Here is a 22766-nt window from a genome sequence, read left to right on the forward strand (position 1 = left end):
GGTGAACTCATGGATCGTCTCTGACATCTTTCACTGTTTGCCTTTGCTGTGCCTATTTATCTGTTGTTTCATGCGGCCTCCTACAGACCAGGCAACTCTGAATTCCACCTCTCTCGAGGGAGATAGATACAAGTATTCAGGACATCTCTTTGCTTTTAATCTCTACTATCTGGTTCTGGCTTTTTTCTGAGATGGGACATGGGTCTAGATGCCTCCTGGAGTTGAAACAGTGTGGGAAATCTCTGCATTGCCTGGTTGAGTGTTTAGCAGCTGAGCTTGGAATGTGCAATATTCCTTGGAAGTGCAAGTCTGGCTCCACACAGGTTCAGTCTGGGCATTCACCTGAAAGGGAAACTAGTTCAGGAATAACCACCACAAGACCTTTCAAAGCTGTGGTATCTCAGGACCAAGATGTTCTTTAAAACCTCTGTTTTCTGTTTGTTTACACCTTCAGTCCTGCACTGATCCCCCTGATCATGTCAATAAGGACAGCTGGAGATCTGGTGGAATTGCCACCAAGGCACTTGATGCAAACACAATGCTGTAGTGGGATTAAGACTATTTACAATAACTGGTTACTTGTTTTTTAATTGAAGCAGATGGAAAATGCACTGATGAAAATGTTGTTTGTAAACGGATTAAGAGAAATCACAGAGCATAACTCCAGTGAAACATCTGAGAAAAAGAACAAACAAAAAAAACCCCAACACCCTCACCCCCCAAAACCATGATAGTCATAGTACTTTTGAAGGTGAGGATAAGAAGTAGAGAAAATTAATCTTCTATGTTCAGGATCACGATTAAACTTTCAAACCTTCCTGTGCATTCGTGCTGAGCCTCATACAACACCTCTAATAGAGGTCTGTGAGTAGTAGGGTAATATAATAACTGCTCAAGAATCTTGAGAGCTCTTCCTGGACACAGATGTCCTCAGTGTATATCTAAAAAGAGACAGGGGTGCCCTGTACACTGCTCTCCTCCTGTTCGGCAGTATGCAGAGGTGGTGCCTTTCCACTATGGAAATGGGCTTCTGAAAGAGCCTCTTTGGAGGCAGTGATCAAAGTTCGCCTCTGAGCTATTCCAGTTACCATCAAAATCCAGAAAAGAAACTTGAATTTGTATTATTAATGTAACAACATCAGTATGAATGAACTGCAGGAAACAATGCGTCTTCCTATATAAACAGTATAAATAAAATTTCTGATAAAGCACTTTACTACACTGAATTCCTCATTCTTCTTTGAGAGCATTCCAAAATTTAGTGTGCAGCTTAATCAGCTTCATACACTCTTGAGTTGGACAAGTCAAAACTAACATGACCCTGCACAAGGGAAAGCGTCCCTCGCACGAGAAATCACATTCTGCTTATTTACTATATATAAAACCAGTCCCAGATCATTCCTTCCCTGAGGCAACAGGAACATTTCAGTGTTTCCTTAACCACCGCCAGCCTTCAACACTTCCCAGGAAGCAAGCCTTGTTCTCAGTATGGCCCTGACTGCATGGTCATTAAAGCTGAGGTGAAGCTGTTGAAGCAAAATGACAAAACTCTCAACTTTAATGTTTTCAGCTGTAACAGAGTCACCAACTGTAAATTATGGGGCTGTTTAACCTCTCTTTATCTCTCCTTTGTATCAACTATTGATCTCACTTTTGTATATAAAGCTTTGGGCCCTGCTTTGGCAAAGAGCTGAGTGCAGGATTACCTTCACCTGCAGGTTAGCATGTTTAAATTAACAAGGCTGTTTTCATGAGTTAAATAAATACATGTGTAAGCTGATATAATATTTTTAATTAAAAATATAGTACATTGTGTTGATACAGTGCTGTGTGGGTGGCAGGCATTAAAGAAAAGGCATAGAGCTGAGTTAAGCAATTCAGGTAGTGAATCAGATCTGCATTCAATGGGAGAAGTTCTGGGAAAAAATAACATTTTCGAAGCATACTTATGCCAGGCCTATATAGGGTTCCTTTTAAAATCAGAGTCCTTCCAAAGTCATGACGCTTGGGTCAGGGCTGAAAGTCATCCACCCAAAGGATTCCAGCTCTGTGCTCAGAAATGATTTTCAATTTCTTTAAAAACCTGAGCTTTTTGGAAGGACTGTGACTACTTCTGGAATGTGGTAAATTAAATCCTTTGTTATCTACAGACAGACATTGCAGGGGTTACAGCAGTGCAAACCTCGCTTCGTTTCAAACCTTGTCACTGGATACTTTCTACTTGGAGCAGGAGGGTAAAGAAGATGATGTGGAGACAGGTGTCTTCTGAGTGCTTGGGTCCAAGCACCATGGTCCTGCTTTGTTCCTGTTATCTCTGAATCAGGAGCAGCTGTCTGAGCAAGACAAGGGCTTAGCCCTGCAAGGAACATCCAGAGCTTTCCCTGGCATCAAGACAGCAAATCCTGCCTTTGCTTACTTATTATTTGTATAAAGGAAAAGCAGTAATTACAATGGAATAAACATCTAAAACATCCTCTCAACAGCAAAACCAAAAACAACCAGGGGGAAAAATTCTGCTGTACAGGAGTCCTTTGCTTTTACTGAGCACAGGAATAGAGAGAATACGCAGTGGCACCTAGAGCAGAGAAATACCTTGGAGTTGGCAGTTAACAGCGCAACACGACAGACCATGGTGACAGCAGATGCTGAGCAAGTCAGGGAAAACTTCTGACAAGTCCCAGAGTTTTCCAAGTAAGAAAGAGTCCATCTATCATTAGCTGGCTTCTGGGTGCTGGACAGCATACCAAAGGGATTAACACTTAATCATAGCTGATTCATCTATGGGGATCTGCAATATTTATATATTTATTTGTCTTTTTTTCTATTCAGGTCTTTCTGCTGCAGATGGGAAACTGAGGTACAGAACAGTGAAGTGACTTGTTCAAATGTTGTCTGTGGCAGGGCAAAAAATAGAAGGGGGGGGGCGGTTTGCTGAAGTCTTCTTACACCCTGTGATTACTTCTGTGCTGATTTAACAGAGGAGTTACAGTTTGTTACTTGCATATCCCTGACCTTTCTGTCTGGAATAATACATGAGTACAGTCTGTTGCTCATGTTTCCCTGATTTTTCAGTCTGTGAAACGAGGTTATTTATACTACAGGTGAAAGTGCTTGTAAGGCTGATTTGCACACCCTCATTTCCCTGGAGCCTTTCATACTTGTCGGAAGTTCTATGGTGATCAAAGCCAATGCAACAGCTAAACACTTTGCAAAGCCATCCTGGTTTTGCAGGTTTGCTCCTCTGGTTCTGAGCAGTTTAACCGTGAAAACAGGATATGGGGTAACGGGCCAGACCTGATGCACTACTTTATCCAGGTCTGTTGTCGTTAATCTCCTTTTTATGAATGGTGGGGAAGTGGCAGCCATACACAAGCATAAACAGCCGTCACAGTAGAGATGCCTTGAACTGCTCCGTTCCTTTGGGAGAGAGATTTGAGATAAAGCCGAATCTGGAAAACATCAGCGGTGGTGTACCGGGAGCGGCTGATCACCCCCACGGTTTCGGACCTCTCCATCTCTCTCTGCCGCGCTCGCCCTGGAGCGGGTACCCCCATTTCCCCGTGCTCCTTGCGGCCGGGAGGGCACCGCCGGGGTTTGATGTCCCCTTACCCTCGCCGCACATCTGCCGAGACCCCTTCACATCTGGCCGCCGCCGCCCCTCCTTGCCCCGCCCCGCCGCGGGGCCGCATCTGCCGGCACATCTGGCCGGGCGCGGCCCCTCCCCGCGGGCACATCTGTCGGCCGCGGGGGGCGGCCCTCCGCGGGGGCGGGAGGAGCGGCTGGTCGGCGCAGCCCCGCCGCCGGCCGGGGCGGGCAGAGCCGGCGCGGCGCGCAGGGGAGAGGCGGCCCGATGGGGCGGCCGGCCGGCAGCCTGGCCCCGCTCCGGCTGCTGCTGCTCCTGGCGCTGGGGCACGCCTGGACCTACCGGGAGGAGCCACAGGACGGCGACAGGTGGGTGTCCCCGGCCGCGGGCCCCCGCGCTCCCCATCCTGCCCGTTTCCCCCCATCCATCACCTTTTCCTTTTTTTCTCCCCTTTTTTTCTTTTTTAATAATCCGACTCCCCGGCTTGCAGGGAGGTTTGCTCCGAGAACAAAATCGCCACCACCCGTTACCCCTGCCTGAAACCCACGGGCGAGCTCACCACCTGCTTCAGGTGAGTGCCGCGGCCGCGGAGGGCGAGGGCGCAACGGGGAAGCCACGGGGCACACGTGTGGGATCGGGATCGGGACACATACGTGGCCGCGGGCCGGGGGATCCAGGCAGGCGCGTGACCATCACCGGGAGATCGGGACACACGCATGGGCATGGACCGGGGAGGATCAGGGCACACGCATGGCCGCGGACTGGGCGACCGGGGCACATGCGTGGACATGGACCAGAGGACCAGGGCTCGCTGCTGCTGTCCGCGGGGAAGGCACCGCACCACCCCAGGGGAGCACGGGGGCACGCACGTGTTGGTGTAGGTCGTGGGGACAGCAGCTGTGGCATGTGTTTTGTCTGCCCTCTGCTCTGTCAGCCCCGGCACTGCTGCCACCTCACGCACTGGGGTACTGGTAACATGGTCACATCCCTCTGGTGTCCAGCATCTCCCCTAACAAGTCCTGTTATTGATCCAGTGAAAGGTTGTAGTAACTAGCTGCAAATGTCACCGCAAAGGCATGGCTGGAGAGGATGCGTGTGGTTTTGATTGCGGTATCCTGGCCATCAGTCACCAATACAATAAGAGAGGCTTGCTCTGACCTGGATGCCTAGGAGTGCCTTGGAGCTATAGCTGCACCAGTTGCAGGATAAACAGTGAGATCAATGGGATTCATGCCACCAGAAAGACATTTACTTTTAGGTAGATGAATCATTCTCTCTGAATGCGTAAATTCTTCAGCCACCAGCTCTGGGGGAGATTTCGGCATAGGCCTCCCAAATTAAGCAAGATGAATCCAACCATCAGTTTCCATTTTTCAGCTGTGCATTTGAGAAACATCATCTGTTTCTCAGAAGAATTTTAAAACTGTTGTAATGATGACAACTGACCTGAACAGTTGACAGTAGATGTACTTTTGGAGAAATACACACAACGTATGAGCACACACGCATCCCTCTACAGATGTCCTCTGATTAGTCCCATCCCCACAGATGAGACATTTCGTTTATGAAAGCTGCCTCTTGTGAGGAGTGCTGTGGAGGCGCCTGTGCTCTCTCTGCCTTGTATGTGTATGCCTGTGTGTGGCAGGGAGCCACTTAGATACCAAAAATACGATAAGGCACATTAGCGCTTCTGAAAAGTGTTACAGAGATCATCCATTTCTTCCCAGAGTGCTTTCTGTTTGGCATAAGTGCCAGGGAGCTGCAGACACACGGTGCAGCAGTATTGTCCCTCACTCACATGCTTGGAGCTGGTTCATGCCCTCTGGCAGCCACAGACAGCTGAGAAGGTGTCGTGATACTGACCAGTTCTCAGCAGCAGCAGCATCCTTATGGACCATGGAAAGGGCTCTGTGGGGACTGGAGACCACCCTTCCCTGCTTCCCTTACCTTCTCTCTCCTCTCCCAATGAAGGTGAGGCAAAACTTGCTTATGAGCAGCATGCGGCAGCATGCAGCACTTTGTGGAGAGAGGCAGTGTGTAGGTTTTGCAGGGAAGAAAAGCACTTGGTTGGACATGCAGCACGTCTCTGGTTTGGGAGCAGAGCACTGGGATGAACAAGGTTGTGCTTTTTTCCTTTACTGAAGGAAAAAGCCATAGCAGGAGCTGCATAAAGCAGTGTGCACATGACCATCCTGCTAGTTACTGCATGTCCCCAAATCTGTCTGAGCAAATTGGGTCTGCTTTGTGTGTAATGGATAAGGACTTCACAGCCTCCACCGGCTGCTGCGGGCCACCGTGCAAAGAAAACAGGACTCCGTCCAGCTGCCAAGTCCCACTTGTACTTTCTTTCATCCTTGCTCGGGTATTTCTGACCTTTGGGCTCTTGTTCTGCTGAGCCTTCCCTCCCCCTCACAGCTCTCCCCCTGCACAACCCCAAGAGGTATTCACCATCCCAAACCAGCACAGATTGTGAATGAGCATTTCCAAACCACTGCACTGCACGCTAGGTTGTTTTGGTTCATGTTTTCAAATCTTTTCTGTATCTATGAACACTGGCCATACTTGCTTTAACAAAGAAAAAGAATCCATTTCTATTTATTCATGTGTTTTCAAGGTCTAAACTTTAGGGTCCGGTGAGGAGGGCTCCATTCTCCACCCTGTGAGCTCTCTTTCGTGATGTCTCTATGCACAAGAGCAGCGCAGCGTCTCTGAAAGGGAGGCATACTGCTCAACAGGGCAGCTCTGCATGGAGGACATACCTGTGCTGCTGTGTGTTGCTGTTCCTGCCTTTTGAGGTGTGCCATTCTCTATCAGTCTAAAGGTTGGACTTGATAATCTTAAAGGTCTTTTCCAGCCTAGCTGATTCTATGATTCTATGATCACGAACCAGCAGCATCATTCACCCATGATGGTGAACCTGAGGGGAAAAGCAGCATCCCCGTACCTCCTGGTCGCAAGGTGTGCTTCCAGATGGCATCTGAGATTAACCTTGGTGGAACATATATTGATTTTAGATTCGTTAACATGTCGAGGTTGAGGCTGTTAACAAGATGACAGGAAACTTGCAAGTGTTGACTAATCCTGTGGTGCCTTGAGGTGGGTTTTGTTCTGTAGGATGTTCAGGTACTTTAGGATTCAGTCTTCACATCAGGAATGACTGCAAACATATAAAAGACTTCAGCTGGACAGAAACTCAGCTGTGGTTTTAGGGATCTTTTACTCCAGGTTTCTAAGAAACTTGATTTTGGTGTCGATATTGATCCTTACAAAATCTCATATTTTATCTTCCTGTACAGTTTTTCATGGTATTTCATAATGACAATAGTTGTGAATAATATAGTCATTTATATGCATTGTTAGAGGTAGTTTAAAAGGATAGTTAATGTCATCTGCTATTTACTATTAGCATACACACCTGATTTGTTTTCTAGGTCAAAGTACCTTTTGTGTAGAAATCAAACAAATTGACACAAAATTTATCTCATGTCACAACACAGTAGGCATAAGGCAACATGCACTGCTACTAATGATCTGCTGTGCAATTAGTTAAATAAAAAAAAATATACATTTGAAGTCAGATGTCAAAATTCCTGAGGAAAATTGTTTTCCAAAGAATAAATTCTTGACTGAAAGCAATTTCATCCTCTTACTCCTCTGATGGAATTTTTCATGAAAATCTGCATGTTTGAAGAGCACTTTAATAAAAATAGCATCTTTTCATCACAAAAAATATTTCTTGAAAATGATTTTTAACCAGATTTACTCATGAATAAAGATAAGCCAAATGGAGGGCCAAGCCAAAAGTGGGGCCAAGCACCGAGAATATATTGGCATTTTTCCCTGTGATCATAGCAACCTTGTACACAATTAGATGTATTTTTCCTTTTTGAATCTGTGCAGCCTGGCCCTTGGCTTAGTTTGATTTGTATTTTTTTAGATGTTTTGTATATTTATTTTCATAAGAGTACAGAGGAACACATGCAAAAAGCAGTGAGTGCTTGTACAATATCTTTTCGGTGCAAATTTCATTTGAACTTTTGTAGGTAACTCCACAAAGTATCCAGTATCAGTGGCCTCATCGTGTAGGTACAGAGAACAAGTTCTGCAGATTTGTTGATAATATAATAGTCCAATGAGACTTTGAATTCCTACTGTATGGAAAATTCATCAAATTTGATGAAATTTGGGCAACATGAGACTATGAGGCCCCAGTCACGTTGCTGTCTTCTCCTGCTATTTGAGTATGATGTTAATCTGTGTCATACTCAGATAGACTTTTAAACAATTTGTTGACATGTTAAACTACATGAATGTTGCTGCAGTTTTCCTCAGCACTTCTATTTGTTGTCACTTGCATGTGACAATTCAGTTTGTACTTCTTAGCAGCAGTCCTTCATTCATTTTCATTTTAAACAGTGCTACCAGATTGTTCCTGTGGTCCAGAAGGAAAAGAAGCATCTGGAATAGACATCCCCTTGCTTCATCCTGGTCATGTAGCTGTGTTCCCATAAGGGGACAATAGTGGTTATACCACTTCCAAGTTCAGGAGCCTTAACAACTAATCTGGTACATTTATTAATTGGAGTTGCTCCCTTTTTAAAAAGAACAAAACTTGATCACCTAATTAACTGCTGTATATTAGGACAGCTGAATATTATTTTCAGTTAGAATTCGGAGAGCGCAGTGAAAATGATTCAAAAGATGATACAAATACTTAACAGAAACATTTGCTAGTGGGAAGCTGTTGGCCCATCACCAGTTGTAGAAAGATTCAAGCATGAAACAGATGGGAAAATGAGAATATTTGTATCCCCTGACTGTGCAAATCTCTTTGTCTACTAGACGCTTAAATATTGTAAATCGACTTGAAAAAAAAAAAGAAAGGTTTGCTCCTTTTCAGGATTTTTTTAATAAAATTTTTAGTAATTTGAACCTGGATCTGCGTAGCCTGGAAGAAAATTTTAGCCATTGCCTTCATGGGCAAAGGGAAGGGGTTTTGTTCTCTTATTGAGCTGAATCTATTAGTCTAATTCCCTCTCAACTTGCAAATAGAATTGACTAGATTAGTTGAGGAAACTGATTTTTTAAACGAATAGACTATTAACCTGGTGAGAGAAATTATTCATCTTTCTCTGACATCAGAGTGAGAATTCTCTCCTTCCTGCATTTTTTACTGAAAGTGAAGTGTGCAAGTTCCTCAAGGAACATATTATACCTTAATTCTGTGTGTGTAGTGATGTGGGCTGCTCCTGCTTCTTCCTTCTGTGGGACCAGCAGGGAGTAGGAGGTTTAGAATAACAGTGCTTGGCAGAATAGTCCTATCTAATGGTGATGAAATCTTTGTAAAGATGAAGCAAATCTTTGCACATTATATCTGCAAATAAGGCCCATGTTGTGGGGCTTAAATCTTGGCTGAGAACTTAATCAGTAACTTTCTTGTGGTAGTATTTCACAAGCAAAAGCTCTTTAAAATGGGATGAATACATTTTCTTTTAAGTGGGATGAATACGTTTCAGTATAGGTTGTCAGCTTCTTCATCTGATAATTAGCAGCTACAGGTATTTTACAGAGGCCCTCCCTGCACTTCAGGTTTTAAATTTTGCTGTGAGAAATTGCTCTACACTTCCTAACAGACAGACAATTTAAATGCATTGCAGAAGAGAATGAGTGTATACTTACACCCTGCTTAATTCTGATGCTAACCAGAGATCACATGCCTCGAAAAGCACTCCTTTTTACTCTCTTGGATGCTGATATTGCTGGTGAAGCCTACTATATTTATAGACTGTATCATTTTGCACATTCTTAAAAGATAAAACTAGTTGCAAGTAAGTTGGATTGTAACTGTTTCACAAAGAGCAGCACTTTCACTAATACGCCCTTGGGGACCATATCAATTCGTGGTTCCCAGATACTTGATGAGCATGTTGCAGAGCTTTCCAACAGGAAAAAGGAATTGCTGTATAAAATCTTGCAGCTCTCAGCTGGAGTAAGCAAGGATGACGTTTTGTCATCTTATCTTCTGACTATTCATTTTAGAGATTTACTTTTTATTATTGCTGTTGTGTTTCCTCTCTAGAGTTTTGCTGACCATTTCAGTTTTGGTTGAATTGAAAGAGCCCCAATTGATATAACAGTAAAACCAAGAAATGTGTATGATTAGAGAAAAGTACTGCTTAATCTCCAGTTATCTTGCAGGGAAATGCACTCCGTGGTGGAATTTTGCAGAAAACTTAAGAGAGGATATGACTTCAAATTTTGTTTTGGTTTTAGAAAACTAAACCTACACAACAGCTGTAGTTCCACATCTGCCAAAAGAGTTTCTTTACAATTCACTAAACTAACAGCTCTTCCTTTGCACGTAGCTCAGTGATGAGTTGCCACAAGCTGGCTATCTCTTTACATCACTCAGGTGATGCTACCATCAGCACCTCAAACATGCCCATGTAGACTGTGAGCACTACTGGAAAGAGCTGCAGCAATGCTGCTTGGTGATCGGATTGAAAATGAGATGTGTCAGAACATAATAATTTATTCATCCCAGGAAGAAGCCTGTAAATATGTATGTAGTTTAGGGCCTTTTGAACTCCATACCAGACCATCATCACGAAAGTGACAAGTTCAGCAGCTCTGTAATGTGGCACATCCATGGAGAGCTACTCTCTGAGCACTGTCACTGGTAGTAATTCTACTTATATATTCGCTAGCACGGTGTATATAAAGATATGCAACAAACATAAGTGTTCTTCTAGTTAAAAATGTTTTGTTGTCGGTTTCATATATACATTTAAAACACCTTCCTGAAAATAGTCATCACAGGTGGACTGTCATGCATACGAATAAACAAATTTTTGCTTCAGTACACTACTTTTTTACCAAACAGGATATGCTACAATGATGCTAAGACATTTTCCCCATCTTGCCTAGAATTTTTTTCTCACTATTGCTTTTAAAGTAGCACTTTTAAGCATCATGGTTCTGATGGCAGTCAGTCCTTAATTTGATTCAATTTCTTTTGTTGTCTTTGGCAGGGGAACAGTTACTGAGACACATTGTGAATATCTGTCAGTTAAGAGTAACACCAATACCACACACGTGTCTATAGGTTTCCATACCACATTTACATGGCCATGTCTTTCTGGGTCACTTTGCTGTCTCAGGTGCTAAGGCTAAGGATCTTAATTCTTAGTGAACTCCACTGAGGTTATGGACACTTCTGGTCTCAGCAGATGTGGATGCTACTGGCTGGAGCAAAGCCTCCTGCAGCAGAACACGGTGCTGCTGTGGGTTTTCTGTGCAGCTTCTCCTCTGTACAGCCACAGAACCACTACAATTCATGATCTCTCAGAACATTGCATAATTACTGTGAGTGGTGCGCTGACGTAGAACGTGTTACAATTAAAGGATGAGGTCTGGCAAATGGGTGTTCACATAGTCCTGAAGTTTTTGATGTTCACATCAAAGCAGTTTGGAGAATTTTAAAACTGGCAAGCCAAGAGCTTTATGATAAGTGCCCTCCTTGGTGGTTTGATCGATAATGAAATCCAGGTGCATTGCATTGTGGTTTTCATCTACAGAATATAGGGTTAAATATGAACTGACTTTCCCAAGCATGTCGTCTAGCTCAGAGACTCCAGACAAACAAAATTGTAGCCCCAGGGCCTCCCGTGGCTGATACAAAATATGTAATAAAAATAGGCCGCCAAAGGGAATATGACTTTTGTAATTATCCTAAGTATTGTATATGCTCCCTAAGGTCAGGCTGCTTTGTCCTCAAAAAAGTGATTGCAGTGTCTCTTGCTAACAGCAGGACGTTATTAATACTTGTATTACTGCTCCCATTGTGATAGAGCCACATTGAGCTGGGTTGTTCTGTACTGATTGCCGTTAAAATAGGCAAGACGGAAAAGGCAGGAATGGAAGGATAAAGATACAGAGCAGCAAGGAAGAGAAAGGGAAAAGAACCAAACCAAAACAAACAGGGGCATGGAGCAGGCAGACAAAAAAAAGAGTATATAGACGTAAAAAGAGAAAAATTACATCTTGGTGGTTGTTCGTGTGACAGATACATGTGTGATAGAAAGGAGGTAATCACTCCCCAAAGAAGTATAATTTAAATGCTTCCAGGCATGCATTTATGTAGAACCCAGGAGAACAAAACATCGGCCAAACCCAAACAAAAACACCCCAGAATGCACCCCAGGGAGGGTGCCTGTTCTCCAAACCTAGACTTGGAGCTAAGCTACAGGACCTGATGCATCTTCACTTGACAACCCCTCCCCTGCCTTCCTTCCTCAGTCTGGAACATCTCTCTCCCCCTCTGTGAAGTGTGGGTCTGTGTGGGGGCAGGAGGAATATTTCACAGGCAGATACTTAAATTGCCCATTTGGTTCAGATTGCCTTCGCTCATTGTCATAGTACAGATTTATAGGGAAGTAGTTAAACATTAAATATTTAAACTACACTTGGAAAAACAGATCAGGCTATTCTGCTGTGCCCCCATTCTGCTGTGAAGGCGATTGCCCAGTAGAAAGAGCACATGGGTGTCGGGTTTTGTGAGGCTTCTGCTGTTTCTCTGCCATTGCATGTTTGGGAGAGCACTTACTGTGTGTGTGCAACAAGGTCACACAAAGCAGCTGTGTGTGAAATAGCTGGTGTGGCCCATGCCATTGATTCACAGATGTGCAGAGGGGCTATGCATGGGATATATCACATTTCAGCATTTCAGATTGCACTCGCGCTTGTGCAGTGGTGGTCAGTCAGGGCACGTGTGATTTTGGGTTTCATTGAGATTGTGTTGAACTCTCACAACCCCAAGTTTAATCTTTTGGTTTTGTCTCCACCTCAGTGCCCTGAGTCCTGAGATGACTTTTCTCTCAATATGTGAGTCATTGCTGAGTGTTCAATATGAGTGTCACTTTAGGTCGAGCTGTTGGGGATGGCAGAGTGCTTGATTTGTGCTAAGTCAGTGACAGGGAGAAGATCTGCTCTGGAGACCTTTGCTTGTGTTGGTTATGTCTCTGATGGTCACTCTGGGACTCCTCTCTTTAAAATCTATGCTTACTAAGGAGCTGAGATTGGTGCCTACCATCTGAATAAGCAGATCTGACTTTGATTTACAGTAAAAAAAACCCTTCTCCCAAATTTTGCTCAGATTTTTTTTCTCTCTGTTGTCCATTTTGTGTTTGCTCGTTTTCAATTTTCAAACTAATGGTGGCTTCTTTTGCAAACTAACAGTAGCAAATGTCAGTACTTTGACATTTCTTGTTCCAATTGTAAGGAGAAACAATAGAAAGCAGCATCCATACAGTGGTGACTTGGTTTGTTCTTGGCCTAGGAAAAGAAAACAATTTTTTTGCATCTCCTTGAGAGTAGCTCAGTTTAACAGTCAAAGAGAAAAACAATTTCAGTTGTAGACAGTAATCTCAGACCTTAGTTGTGTTTGGAAAATCCTTCTCACTTAAAGAGTGTTTTCCATCATGTTGTGTTGATTTCATTGTTGATCCTGGTTCAAAAATGAAGTATGAGACCATAATGCATTTAGTGTACATCTAGCTATTAAAAACATGTACTTGTGGGTTTTTTTAATCTTAAGTTCTAACCACATCCATTTTAATTGGTGATCTGTGCTGGAATTTAAATAAGGTGAAATACACAGTGATTATATTCACTGTACTAATATAAGCAGCCATTCAATAGTAAGTGCACATAAACCAGAATTTTTTTTCTTTTGAAATGGGCTGGGAGCTAAAGCAATGAGTACACAATGTTATAAGTGGGAGAGGCAAAATCAAAGCTATCATTTGAGTTTTTAAATGGATTGGTCTTGCAGAATTAGAGGCTTATTATAAGCCAGAGGCAAGTTATACTAGAGAGAAAGTTTGGAGAAATACAGGACAATATTCATCAGGTCTAGCAAGTGTATGGCAAATAATAGTCTTTCTATGGAGAAATCAGTGATGCTTAGCTTCCAATGTAAAACATCAGTTTTCATGTTGGCTTCACAGTCTCATTACCCTCACTTGAGGGGGAAGGTTGACCACCAAATTCTACATAACAAGGCACGTAAGTTAGGTGGTGCAGTTGCAAAATGGATGAAGAAATACATGAAGTATTATCACAGTATTTTATGAGTAATGGGTAAATACTGACAATTTTAGAGATTTGTGAAAACACACAAAAAAAATATGCTTGGAATTCTTTTTATCAGAGAGAGCAAATGACCTTATTGGATGCGTTATTTCATTGTAAATAACTTCCTGCCCAGAGCTCCAGCATCTCAGTGGAATGTTAATATCTCTATGATCACATTCAACACATTTAATACATGTTGTAAATCTGACATCTTGCCTATTCAACAAGATGTTATTACCATACTCAATTTTCATTATGGAGTTTATTATCATAGCTACACGAAAAAGCAGTGTCGTTTCCTAAACACTGCTCCCTGGAATTCTGACAAAACCCCTTAGTTTAAAGATTATTGCCTTTGAGAGTTGAAATGAGTTATAATTAAAACAAAAATAGCCAAAGGGAAAAAAACTATTTGATCTTTATAATAGCATCTGCGGGAAGAGAAAAAAATGGGTGAAATGGGGTGGAGGGTCTTTGTTAGATCTTAGTGGTTGAGAAGCAGAGAGTGACAGAGAGACTTGAGGGACCACGGGTCACTAGAGCTACTGTTTGGTGGATGTTTGATCCTCCCGGGGATGCATGTTTTTAACTGCAGCTTCCTAAAGCAGAAGCAAGGAGCAGTGGCAGACAGACATGCTAGCAGCCTGGGCTGATCTCTGCCCGCTGCCTGGAAATCAGCAGCGTGATGAACCCAACTGTGGTTGGGCTGTTGGTCTGCACGATGGCTCAGACAGTCTATGGTCTGTGTTGCCCAAGGCTGCGACTCTTGTGGTGCTTCAGATGTTGTCTTCTTGATACATTACATGATATTCTGCTTATACAGAAAACAGTATATTTGCTTAGGCAGATATAGGAAGGTTGTTTCGGTGAATATTGGGATCTAAAAAGGTTTGGGGTTTTCTGGGGTTGGGTGTTTTTTTTGTTGTTTTGTTTTTCCTGAAGAAAGTGTATGTCTAATCCACTTGACTTCCTACTCCCTGGAAGCCACAAATGCATATCCAGAGAGCACTTGCTGAAACTGCTTTAAATTTCAAATATTGAGAGATGAGGAACCTATAGAAAATAGGTCATTGGTTTGGTTTAGTTTTTTTGGGTTTTTTAATTTTCATGAAAAAAATTCTCATTTCAAGCTTTTCTCATTTTAAAATGGATAAATGCAAATAGGAATGTGATTAAAAATGGAGAACGTGGGATACATTTTTATTCCACCTTGTCCTGCTTGCCTTGTAGCTTGTTTAATACCAAAACAGAAGATATTAAGAATGTTATTTCTGAGCATGTTTCCCTGCCCACGGTCACCCTTAAGCTCCCCACATTACTTTCTTCCAGACAAAACCCAGTAAATTAGGGATGAGGGAGGGAAACAGGGAACAACCTGACAGTTACCAGTTTCCAGACCTTTCTGTTTAGAATCTGCTTTAGGAATCCAGGCTCAGTCTGCTCTGTCTGTATATAGTCAATGGGGAGAAAAAGTTATCCTTCAGGCTGAGTTAACACGTCCCATTTCCTCTTAGTTTTAAAACTTCTCAAAGAGAAATGAAAACTTCACTGTGATGTAACCTCATTGAAGATCTTTACCCATGGAAGTTTTACAAAGACAGAGCTGCATTTCTGGCATCTCCTCTGGGTTTGAAGTAGATTCAGACTGTATTCAAACTTTCTCCATGTATCTGACATTAAATTAGCTCCTTTTCCTGCAGATATTTCTCTGTGTGGCACAGGAGCTCAAGAAAACTACTTGAAATGAATGCGTTTGTGGGACTAGTCCCTTCATGATTATTCTTGGAAGCTCACCTGTGTTAAAAGATGGCTCATTTGGTCCCCTGCATGAGCACTAATGATGCTGTATGAAATTATTTACAGAGGGTTGAATTTCCATAGCTCTACTGACTTCCCTTGACCTATACAAAAGCGCATCAGTTTGGGAATTCTTCATAATTCTTCCTAGCATTCCATAAAAAAAAAGAATGCAAGAAGTTGTTAAAGCAGATTGAATGCATCTTATCAACAAAGCGAGTTCTCTGCTTGACTGTCCAAGCTGAGTTTATTGGCCAGAGTCTTGTTTGTCGTCCTTGCACTGACCCGTATTTGAGTTGTGGTTTTATTGAGCGTGCCTGGAAGGGTCCTTGACAGTGCCCCTCCAGATTTACATCAGTGAGAGTACTGAGATCCTGGAAGGCAATGTTGTTTAACCTTAGGATGGACTTGTCAAGAGTTGAATTGTATTTCTACATTCTGGGCTAAATTTCCATGCTCCTCAAGGACCCATATGGTGCCAAAACCTGCCTTCAGTTATTCACTAAGGTTTACTATGGGATGTCAGTATTAGCTACTTCTCCAGCTACAAAATGGAGGAAAAAGCCTAATTTATGCCTCACAATAAAAACAACTTGATAACTGAAGCTGAAGATGTAGTGTTCCTGTTACAGCTAAGAAGGTTGCCATAAATCGAATCTTCAATAACTCGCTGGACTTTGTTTACTTATGGTGATTTGCTGTCACTGCAGTTCCACAAAATGCTACTGTTTGAGATAAGAAGAAAAAATGCTCCTTTTCAAAGTACATTTTTTCATATCCACCGAGAACCAAACTAGATTTTTGTGATGTTTTCTTATGTTGCAAAAATATCCAGAGTGTTTCCACAGTGGGAGTAAGCTAATGGTACATCACTGGAACATCTCCAGTGAAAATAGCTGTGGTGGAGTGAAAAGAGCAGCAGAAAATAAGTAGTCAGGGGCAAGAGTGGCTAACGTACACATACACTAACGTGTACACATATATTTATTTACACATCCTTGTTTGCAGTACAGACTGCTGGATATTTTTAAGTACCAGGAAAAAGAGACTTCAAATATTTTCATTGACCTTACAGCCATTACAGTTATAAGTTGTTCCAATGAAAAGAAAATTCTTCCAAGAAATTTTCCTTAAGGACTTGACAAGGATTTGATGCAGGACAAATATATCTTCAGGACGGAAATAGAGAGGAAACTTTCCTGTGTTCAGATTCCTTTTAATTAGGGCTGAAGATCCTGGCTGTATTCCATATTGTCCAGTTTGTTGTTTTGCTCTGTAAGGCTTCTCTTTTGGAAGAAAGAACCAAACAAATATAGCAGTCTTTTTATTAAATGCCTTCTTGACCTTGCTTTTTGGAAATACAATGGCCCAGAGGTTGAAAAATTACAGCAAGTGTTTATTACTGAAATCCAGTCTCAGTTGTGAGAAGATTAACTGCTTCAAAAGATTCAATATCCTGACTGTTACAATATGATGTGCATGGAAAAAAGCTGCAAAGCAGCATCAGAGAGCTGGAAAAGGCTGTGTGATGTCTTGCTCTTGAGGCACGTGATTGGTATTTGCGGGAAATGCTTGAGAACAGGAGTTTCGGAAGTGGTCTGAATCAAATGCCACCATCCCTGATTGCACTAATAGCCAAACAGGGCTGCTGTGGGCAAGACCTGAACCAGGAATCCTTATGTCAGCCCAGCTGCTCACTGATATTGGCAGAAGCTTCCAAAATTTGGATTTGGAAGCCAAGTGACAAATGGATGTTCTGCAGCTGGATATCAAGATCTGAATGAAAAGCTACTTTACTCTTTTTTTTTTTTTTTTTTTTGTAGGAAAATTGTACTTCCTAAGCCCTTTTATATAGTATGAAAAAACTCTGTTTATGTGGAATGCTTCTTTGGAGGACTAGTTTATTGATAAATTCAGAAGTAGTTGCTAGCTTCTGTTAGAAATAGTGTTTATTTTAAAACTGTCTAAACTGCAGACTTCAAACAACTTCTAGTTTTTCCTTGTTATTAGAGACAAAATACAGTTGTTTTGTCTTTGAAGATACTTTTCCATCTTTTACCTCCTAGCAATAAGGCATTCCCCATTTGGAAGGCTCCCTGAAACCTTCCACAATATCTATATAAAGTGTAACTTTGTTACTTGCAGAGAATAAATTTTGGGCACCCTTTTTACTGAAGCATGAGTTTTACAAGTAAGTGCAATGTTTTATTTTATTATCATTTGGTAGAACATGTAAAAATAACAAGACACGTAGAGCATGACAGCTTATTTGCCTGCTTTAGTTAGACTAAATGCACTATCTGTAAAAGACTTCGAGAGGCACAGACAACTACTGCTTTTGTTTGCATTGTTTATAGTAAGCTTTTATTACTTCAGTTTGCAAATTTATTTTTTCTAATTTCCTTCTTAAAAGGTAAATCTTCCGCAATGCACTCTTCTGTTAAATGCTCCAAGGTAGTTCACAGGCTACAGTTGGATGCTCAGTCATTTCTTTTTGTAAAGTCAATGTTTAGATGGAGGATTAGCGATTGAGCTCTTAATTTTTCCTTTCACAGCATATAGCTGAGAATCATAACAAAATAAAATTATTTATAAACTTAGCATCTCAGCTGTTGAAGTTAGGAAGGTTCTGGCAGTGTCTTAGCTGCCTGTAATGGCAAAGCATGAATTCTCTTGGAAAAGATTTAGGTTATACGACAGCATATACACATAAAAATGATACATAAAGTACTGTCTCATCCAAGACAGCAAGAATACCTCATGTTTGTTTTCTGTTGCCTGTGAACAAGAAACGTTAGCTAGAGTCAAAACCTGTTTTGCAGCACAAGTGCAAATTGGATGTAGCTCCATAGGCTTAATTTGAGCTTCTCTAGATTTATGCCAATTTAAGTAATGGTGAATATGAGATTTAGCCCCTGGAATTCAGCTTTTGTGAAACGTCTCTCAGTTCCAAGATGAATTAATGTGACTGTATTTTACAAGGAATCCTCTAACTCAGCAATTGTTGAATACAAGCAATTCAGTTCTGGGGTTTTAGCACTTTCCTGTCTCAACATAGATTTACAAAATTTTTTTTGATTGTGGGTAATATAGGATTAAGAAAAATAACAAAGCAACCAACAAAAAGCAACAAAACCCAGCTTGTTTCTTGCATAATTTGTTTGGATAGTCAGCAGTTCTGGGCTGCTTGTAAATAAATAAAAGATGTGCAATTTTAAATAACATTGGAAATGTTCTATGGACTGGTGTATCTTCACTAACAAACATAAGCAGGCCTTGGTATTTATAACCCTGTTTTGTCAGGATCAGCAGAAGTTTATTCTCAACCCTCTAATGCCATAAGCGACGGACCGCTAAACCATTTGATGCTTTGGTCCGTCAATTTTAGTAGGAGTCAGATGCCTACGTACCATTTGAGGACCTGCGCTCAAGTAGAGGGGATATGGAATAAAGATCAGTACGGATTAGTTGACTCCTGTGAGTGGTGGCACTTTGTAACTTACTAAAGTGACAAAAAAAAAAAGATTATAAGTCTCATTGTAGAATATGATCAAGTTCAGTATCTTTAGCAAGCCAATGAGGATGACGTTCTGTGTTCCCTCATCCTCAGGTCACTCTCCCAGTTCTTCTTTGAATTCTCCTGTGTTTATCAGCACCCCTGAACTGCAGAGAGCAGAAAAGATGCTTAATTTTATGTGCTCCGCTTCCAAATGCTAAGGCAGAACATACTCTCTCCCCTTGTTAATTATCCAAGAGTCTCAGCAGCGGTTTTGATTACAGGGCTGCATTTTTTCCTTCCTAAATGTGTGACTTTAACTCATGCAGTTCTGTACAGATAGCTGCAAAGTTGCCTCAAAGTTTTCTTTGTTACGTGCTTGCAAATATTATAACTTTGTTAAACAGTGCTGCAAGTAAACAGAAAGACGGAAAACACTTCAGACTTATCAGGAGTCTGGGGAGCATGTGTAAGTCTGCCAAAGCAGGCACTGGGTATACCTAGAAGGGAGAAGCCCCCACCAGCACCAGGGCATGGCAGGATTACACTGTCCTCACCACAGTCCCTCATACCGTGCGGTGTGACATGGTACCATGGGGTGAGTCTGAGAGGAAGCATAAAGATGCACAGATTCCGAACAGAAAAATTAATCCTGGATCATTTTCATTCTGGGGCCTGTGGAGTTGGAAATGCAGAGATGCAGGACGAGCATCCCTGAAACCCTCAATCTGCCACAGTAGTGAAGAGTCAAAAGCCTGTTAACTTGAATAAATAAGAGAAAAATGGTGTATTTGAAAACTCTGGAATTCTTGCTAGAATTCAGAGAAAAACTGAGGCAGGGTTTCCCCTGGGGCATCCAGAACCATGAGGAGGTGCTCTGAAATGCCCCTCGTTCAGTCACCTGAGAAGAGCCAAGAAGTGTGTGTGCATCTTGGGAGAGAAAACTGCGTTTTCTGTCTGCTTTAGAGACGCCACTCTGATCAGACTTTCTCCAGTGTTTTCCTAGAGGAACATGCAATCACTGTAATGTTTATGCTTTTCTAACACTCTTGCTTGGTGGATCATCGCCTTTGGTACTTACATGTTTGGGAGTGAGAGAAAATAAATAGTGGTCAAAACTTGGCAGGAATTGATCCCCAACAGGGATTACCTAAGCCTTTGCTGTTCCGTGTATCATTTAAAGAGAGAGCTTGTTGTAAGCGAAATAAATTTGTCTGGCACAGTGAGAGTACTGAGGCAATTGTCTATATCAGCAGATGATGCTGGAAGTGAGAGGCACATCTGGCCAAGGCACAGGAGGAAAGGTCTGGTTATGGGGCAACCAGGAACTGGAAATGAGAAAGGCAAGTGTGGTGCCACAGTGTATGCTGTGAAGTATGTTCAGTAGTGGTGAGAAACTGTTAATACTACTCTGCAAACCCTTGGTGAGACCTCAGATGGAATAGGCTGTGCAATTCTGGTTTCTTAATTGCAAGGATGAGGAGTCACAACTGGGACAATTGTTTCAGAAACAGAGGTAGCCCATGTGATGGGAAGAGGGAAGTACTTTAGAGATGGAAAGAAGCAACGTCCCTTTTGGAAAGGTACAAGCCAGTCATAGTTTAAAAGTTATATAGCTATTTGAGTGATATGGAGTACTAAGCTGTAAGACATTGGTCGTTAGGTGTAGTGCCACATTCATGTGAAAATCAGCTACTGGATTTGGAACTGGTTTGCACTGAGAAGTCTGGACATGGTGGTGGGGCCTTGTAGGTGTCTATACACAAGCACTTAACTTGGAGAAGTTGTTTTCCCTCTGCTGCAGAGCTCAGATGCTTTCACTAGTTTGAAAAACTGAGTGTAGAGTGATTTTCTTCCTTAGGTATGTCATGTAACCATCTGCCTATTGGCTAAGCTGAGCCAGTGTATTCCCAGCTCACGTGGGAAGTGCTAGTGCTACCCTCACATCTAACAAAACAGCAGCCCGCAGGCTGTGGTCGTGCTTACTCCAGCGTGAAGGTGTTTGGGGTCAGCAGAAGCAGGCTGTTTGGGACACCAGCTCTAACCCTCGCACTTGCACTAGGGCCTGTGGCTCTGCTACTGACTTCTTCTGCAGGCTGGAAATCCTCAGTCTCATAAATCATGGCCTGATGCCTTAGAATCGGGTGCTCCTTCCTCTCCCAGCATTTCAGCTGTGCTTTTAACTTTGTTATTCAATGTAGTGAATGTGGGAAATCTTATCTCTTGTCTGAATGACTTCCATAGCTGGGCTCAACATCCTGTAATGGTGCTGTCTCTTTATGAACGTCTCCCTTGTCATTGTTAGCATGGAACAAATATTCCTGGAAATAAACAAAACAAGGAAATATAGAAAATATTTGCTATAAAACAGAACTGTGTTCAAATTGAAGGTCTTCCCAAGGAGCGTACTTACACATGCTTAGAGCAGAGCATGCTTTGTCTAGCCCTGAATGTTGACTTTTCCTTCTGAATCCTAGTGGGATAATGTGAGGTTTGTCAGAGTCTCTTTCATGGACCTAAGTCATGATAAGTCTTTCGTGATTTAAGAGCTGAAATGGACTTAGGGCCTTAATGACATGAATGTGCATAAATTCCTGGGAAAAAAAAAAAAACCCCAACCCAAAAAGATTTTTAATTAGCTAACATCATTTTAATGTAGTCATTTTTGAAGGTGGAGAGAAATGTTCAAGTATGGTTTTCTCAGTACCTGATCCACAGATCTGAACATCAATCATACAGTATCTCGAGGGATGCAGTTTTGGGTAACAGCCTATGGTGTTGTTCAAAGAACAGAACCTTGGCTCTTTAGTTATTCCAAGTGGCAGTTTTGGGTTTAGATATCTTGAGGCACATGTGAAAAAAGAACTTTGTATATGTATGCAGCCTGCTCAAATCCAGTCAATAGGCTGCTGCTGTACAGGTTGGGTTGTTTTGCGTTTGTTTTCTTTCATTAAGAGAGTGAAGAGGTAGGTTGTCTTGCTTAGGTGATTTTCACAGATGCTTGTTACTGACTAGTAACAGAACAAAGACTTGAACTGGAGGTTGACTCTCCAGTGACCCTTAAAGTTGGAATAACTGAGAAAGCAGCAGTTGCACCAATCAAAGCTTCAAATGAGCTGAGAACTGAGAAAAGGGAGCTTGTTGCTTATAGGAAGAACTGAACCGATGCCAGCAGAAAGCTGATACAGGAGCGACATGAGCGATATTATCTCCCCAACAGACGTGACTGTGTTCCAGAGGCTGCAGGGTCAGATCCTGGGTTTGCTTAAGGCCACGTGAAGACAAAATACATCCTTTCTATACTACTGTAAACAGGGATCCAAACCAGGATAATTAGCGTTATTAGAATGAGCTCTCTGCTTCATGGAACTTCAGCCAAGAAGAACAGAAGTCTTTGAAAAAATAGTTTCCACCAAGTTTGAAATGACTCAGTGGCAAGAAGGAGAGAAGCTATGGCTGTACTTTCCACCGTGTGTAGAAATTGCTCAATCCAGATGATTTTCACCATGAGTAGGATCTTACTATGGAATGAGGATTTACAAGACGAAGTCACGACAAACACGTCCCAGCCGTCCACTTAACTTCGAACCCAACATTTAGAGCTGTTTTCTCCTGACCTTCTGTGTTTAAGGGTCATTACCACAAATACCAGAGGACTGGGGGCAGATTCTGCTCTTTTTACTATCTTTGAAGTTCTTGGGACATGAGTGAAGGACAGCTCAATTTTGAGTCACGGTGGCAGACCATCTCCAAAGG

General features: G+C 42.1%; 1 protein-coding gene across 3 annotated transcripts in view; it reads left to right on the forward strand.

Annotated features, from left to right (window-relative positions):
- Nucleotides 1-3834: 3834 nt before the first annotated feature.
- Nucleotides 3835-22766, forward strand: part of CCBE1 (collagen and calcium binding EGF domains 1) — a 99501-nt gene continuing 80569 nt past the window's right edge. For all 3 annotated transcript variants that reach the window (XM_030469708.1, XM_030469711.1, XM_030469709.1), the window contains exons 1-2: nt 3835-3951; nt 4074-4154. In XM_030469708.1, coding sequence (XP_030325568.1) covers nt 3851-3951; nt 4074-4154 — 182 coding nt within the window. In that variant the 5' untranslated portion in view covers nt 3835-3850. The remainder of the gene's footprint in view (nt 3952-4073; nt 4155-22766) is intronic.

Source organism: Strigops habroptila, chromosome Z, assembly GCF_004027225.2.
Source record: "Strigops habroptila isolate Jane chromosome Z, bStrHab1.2.pri, whole genome shotgun sequence".
NCBI lineage: Eukaryota > Metazoa > Chordata > Aves > Psittaciformes > Psittacidae > Strigops > Strigops habroptila.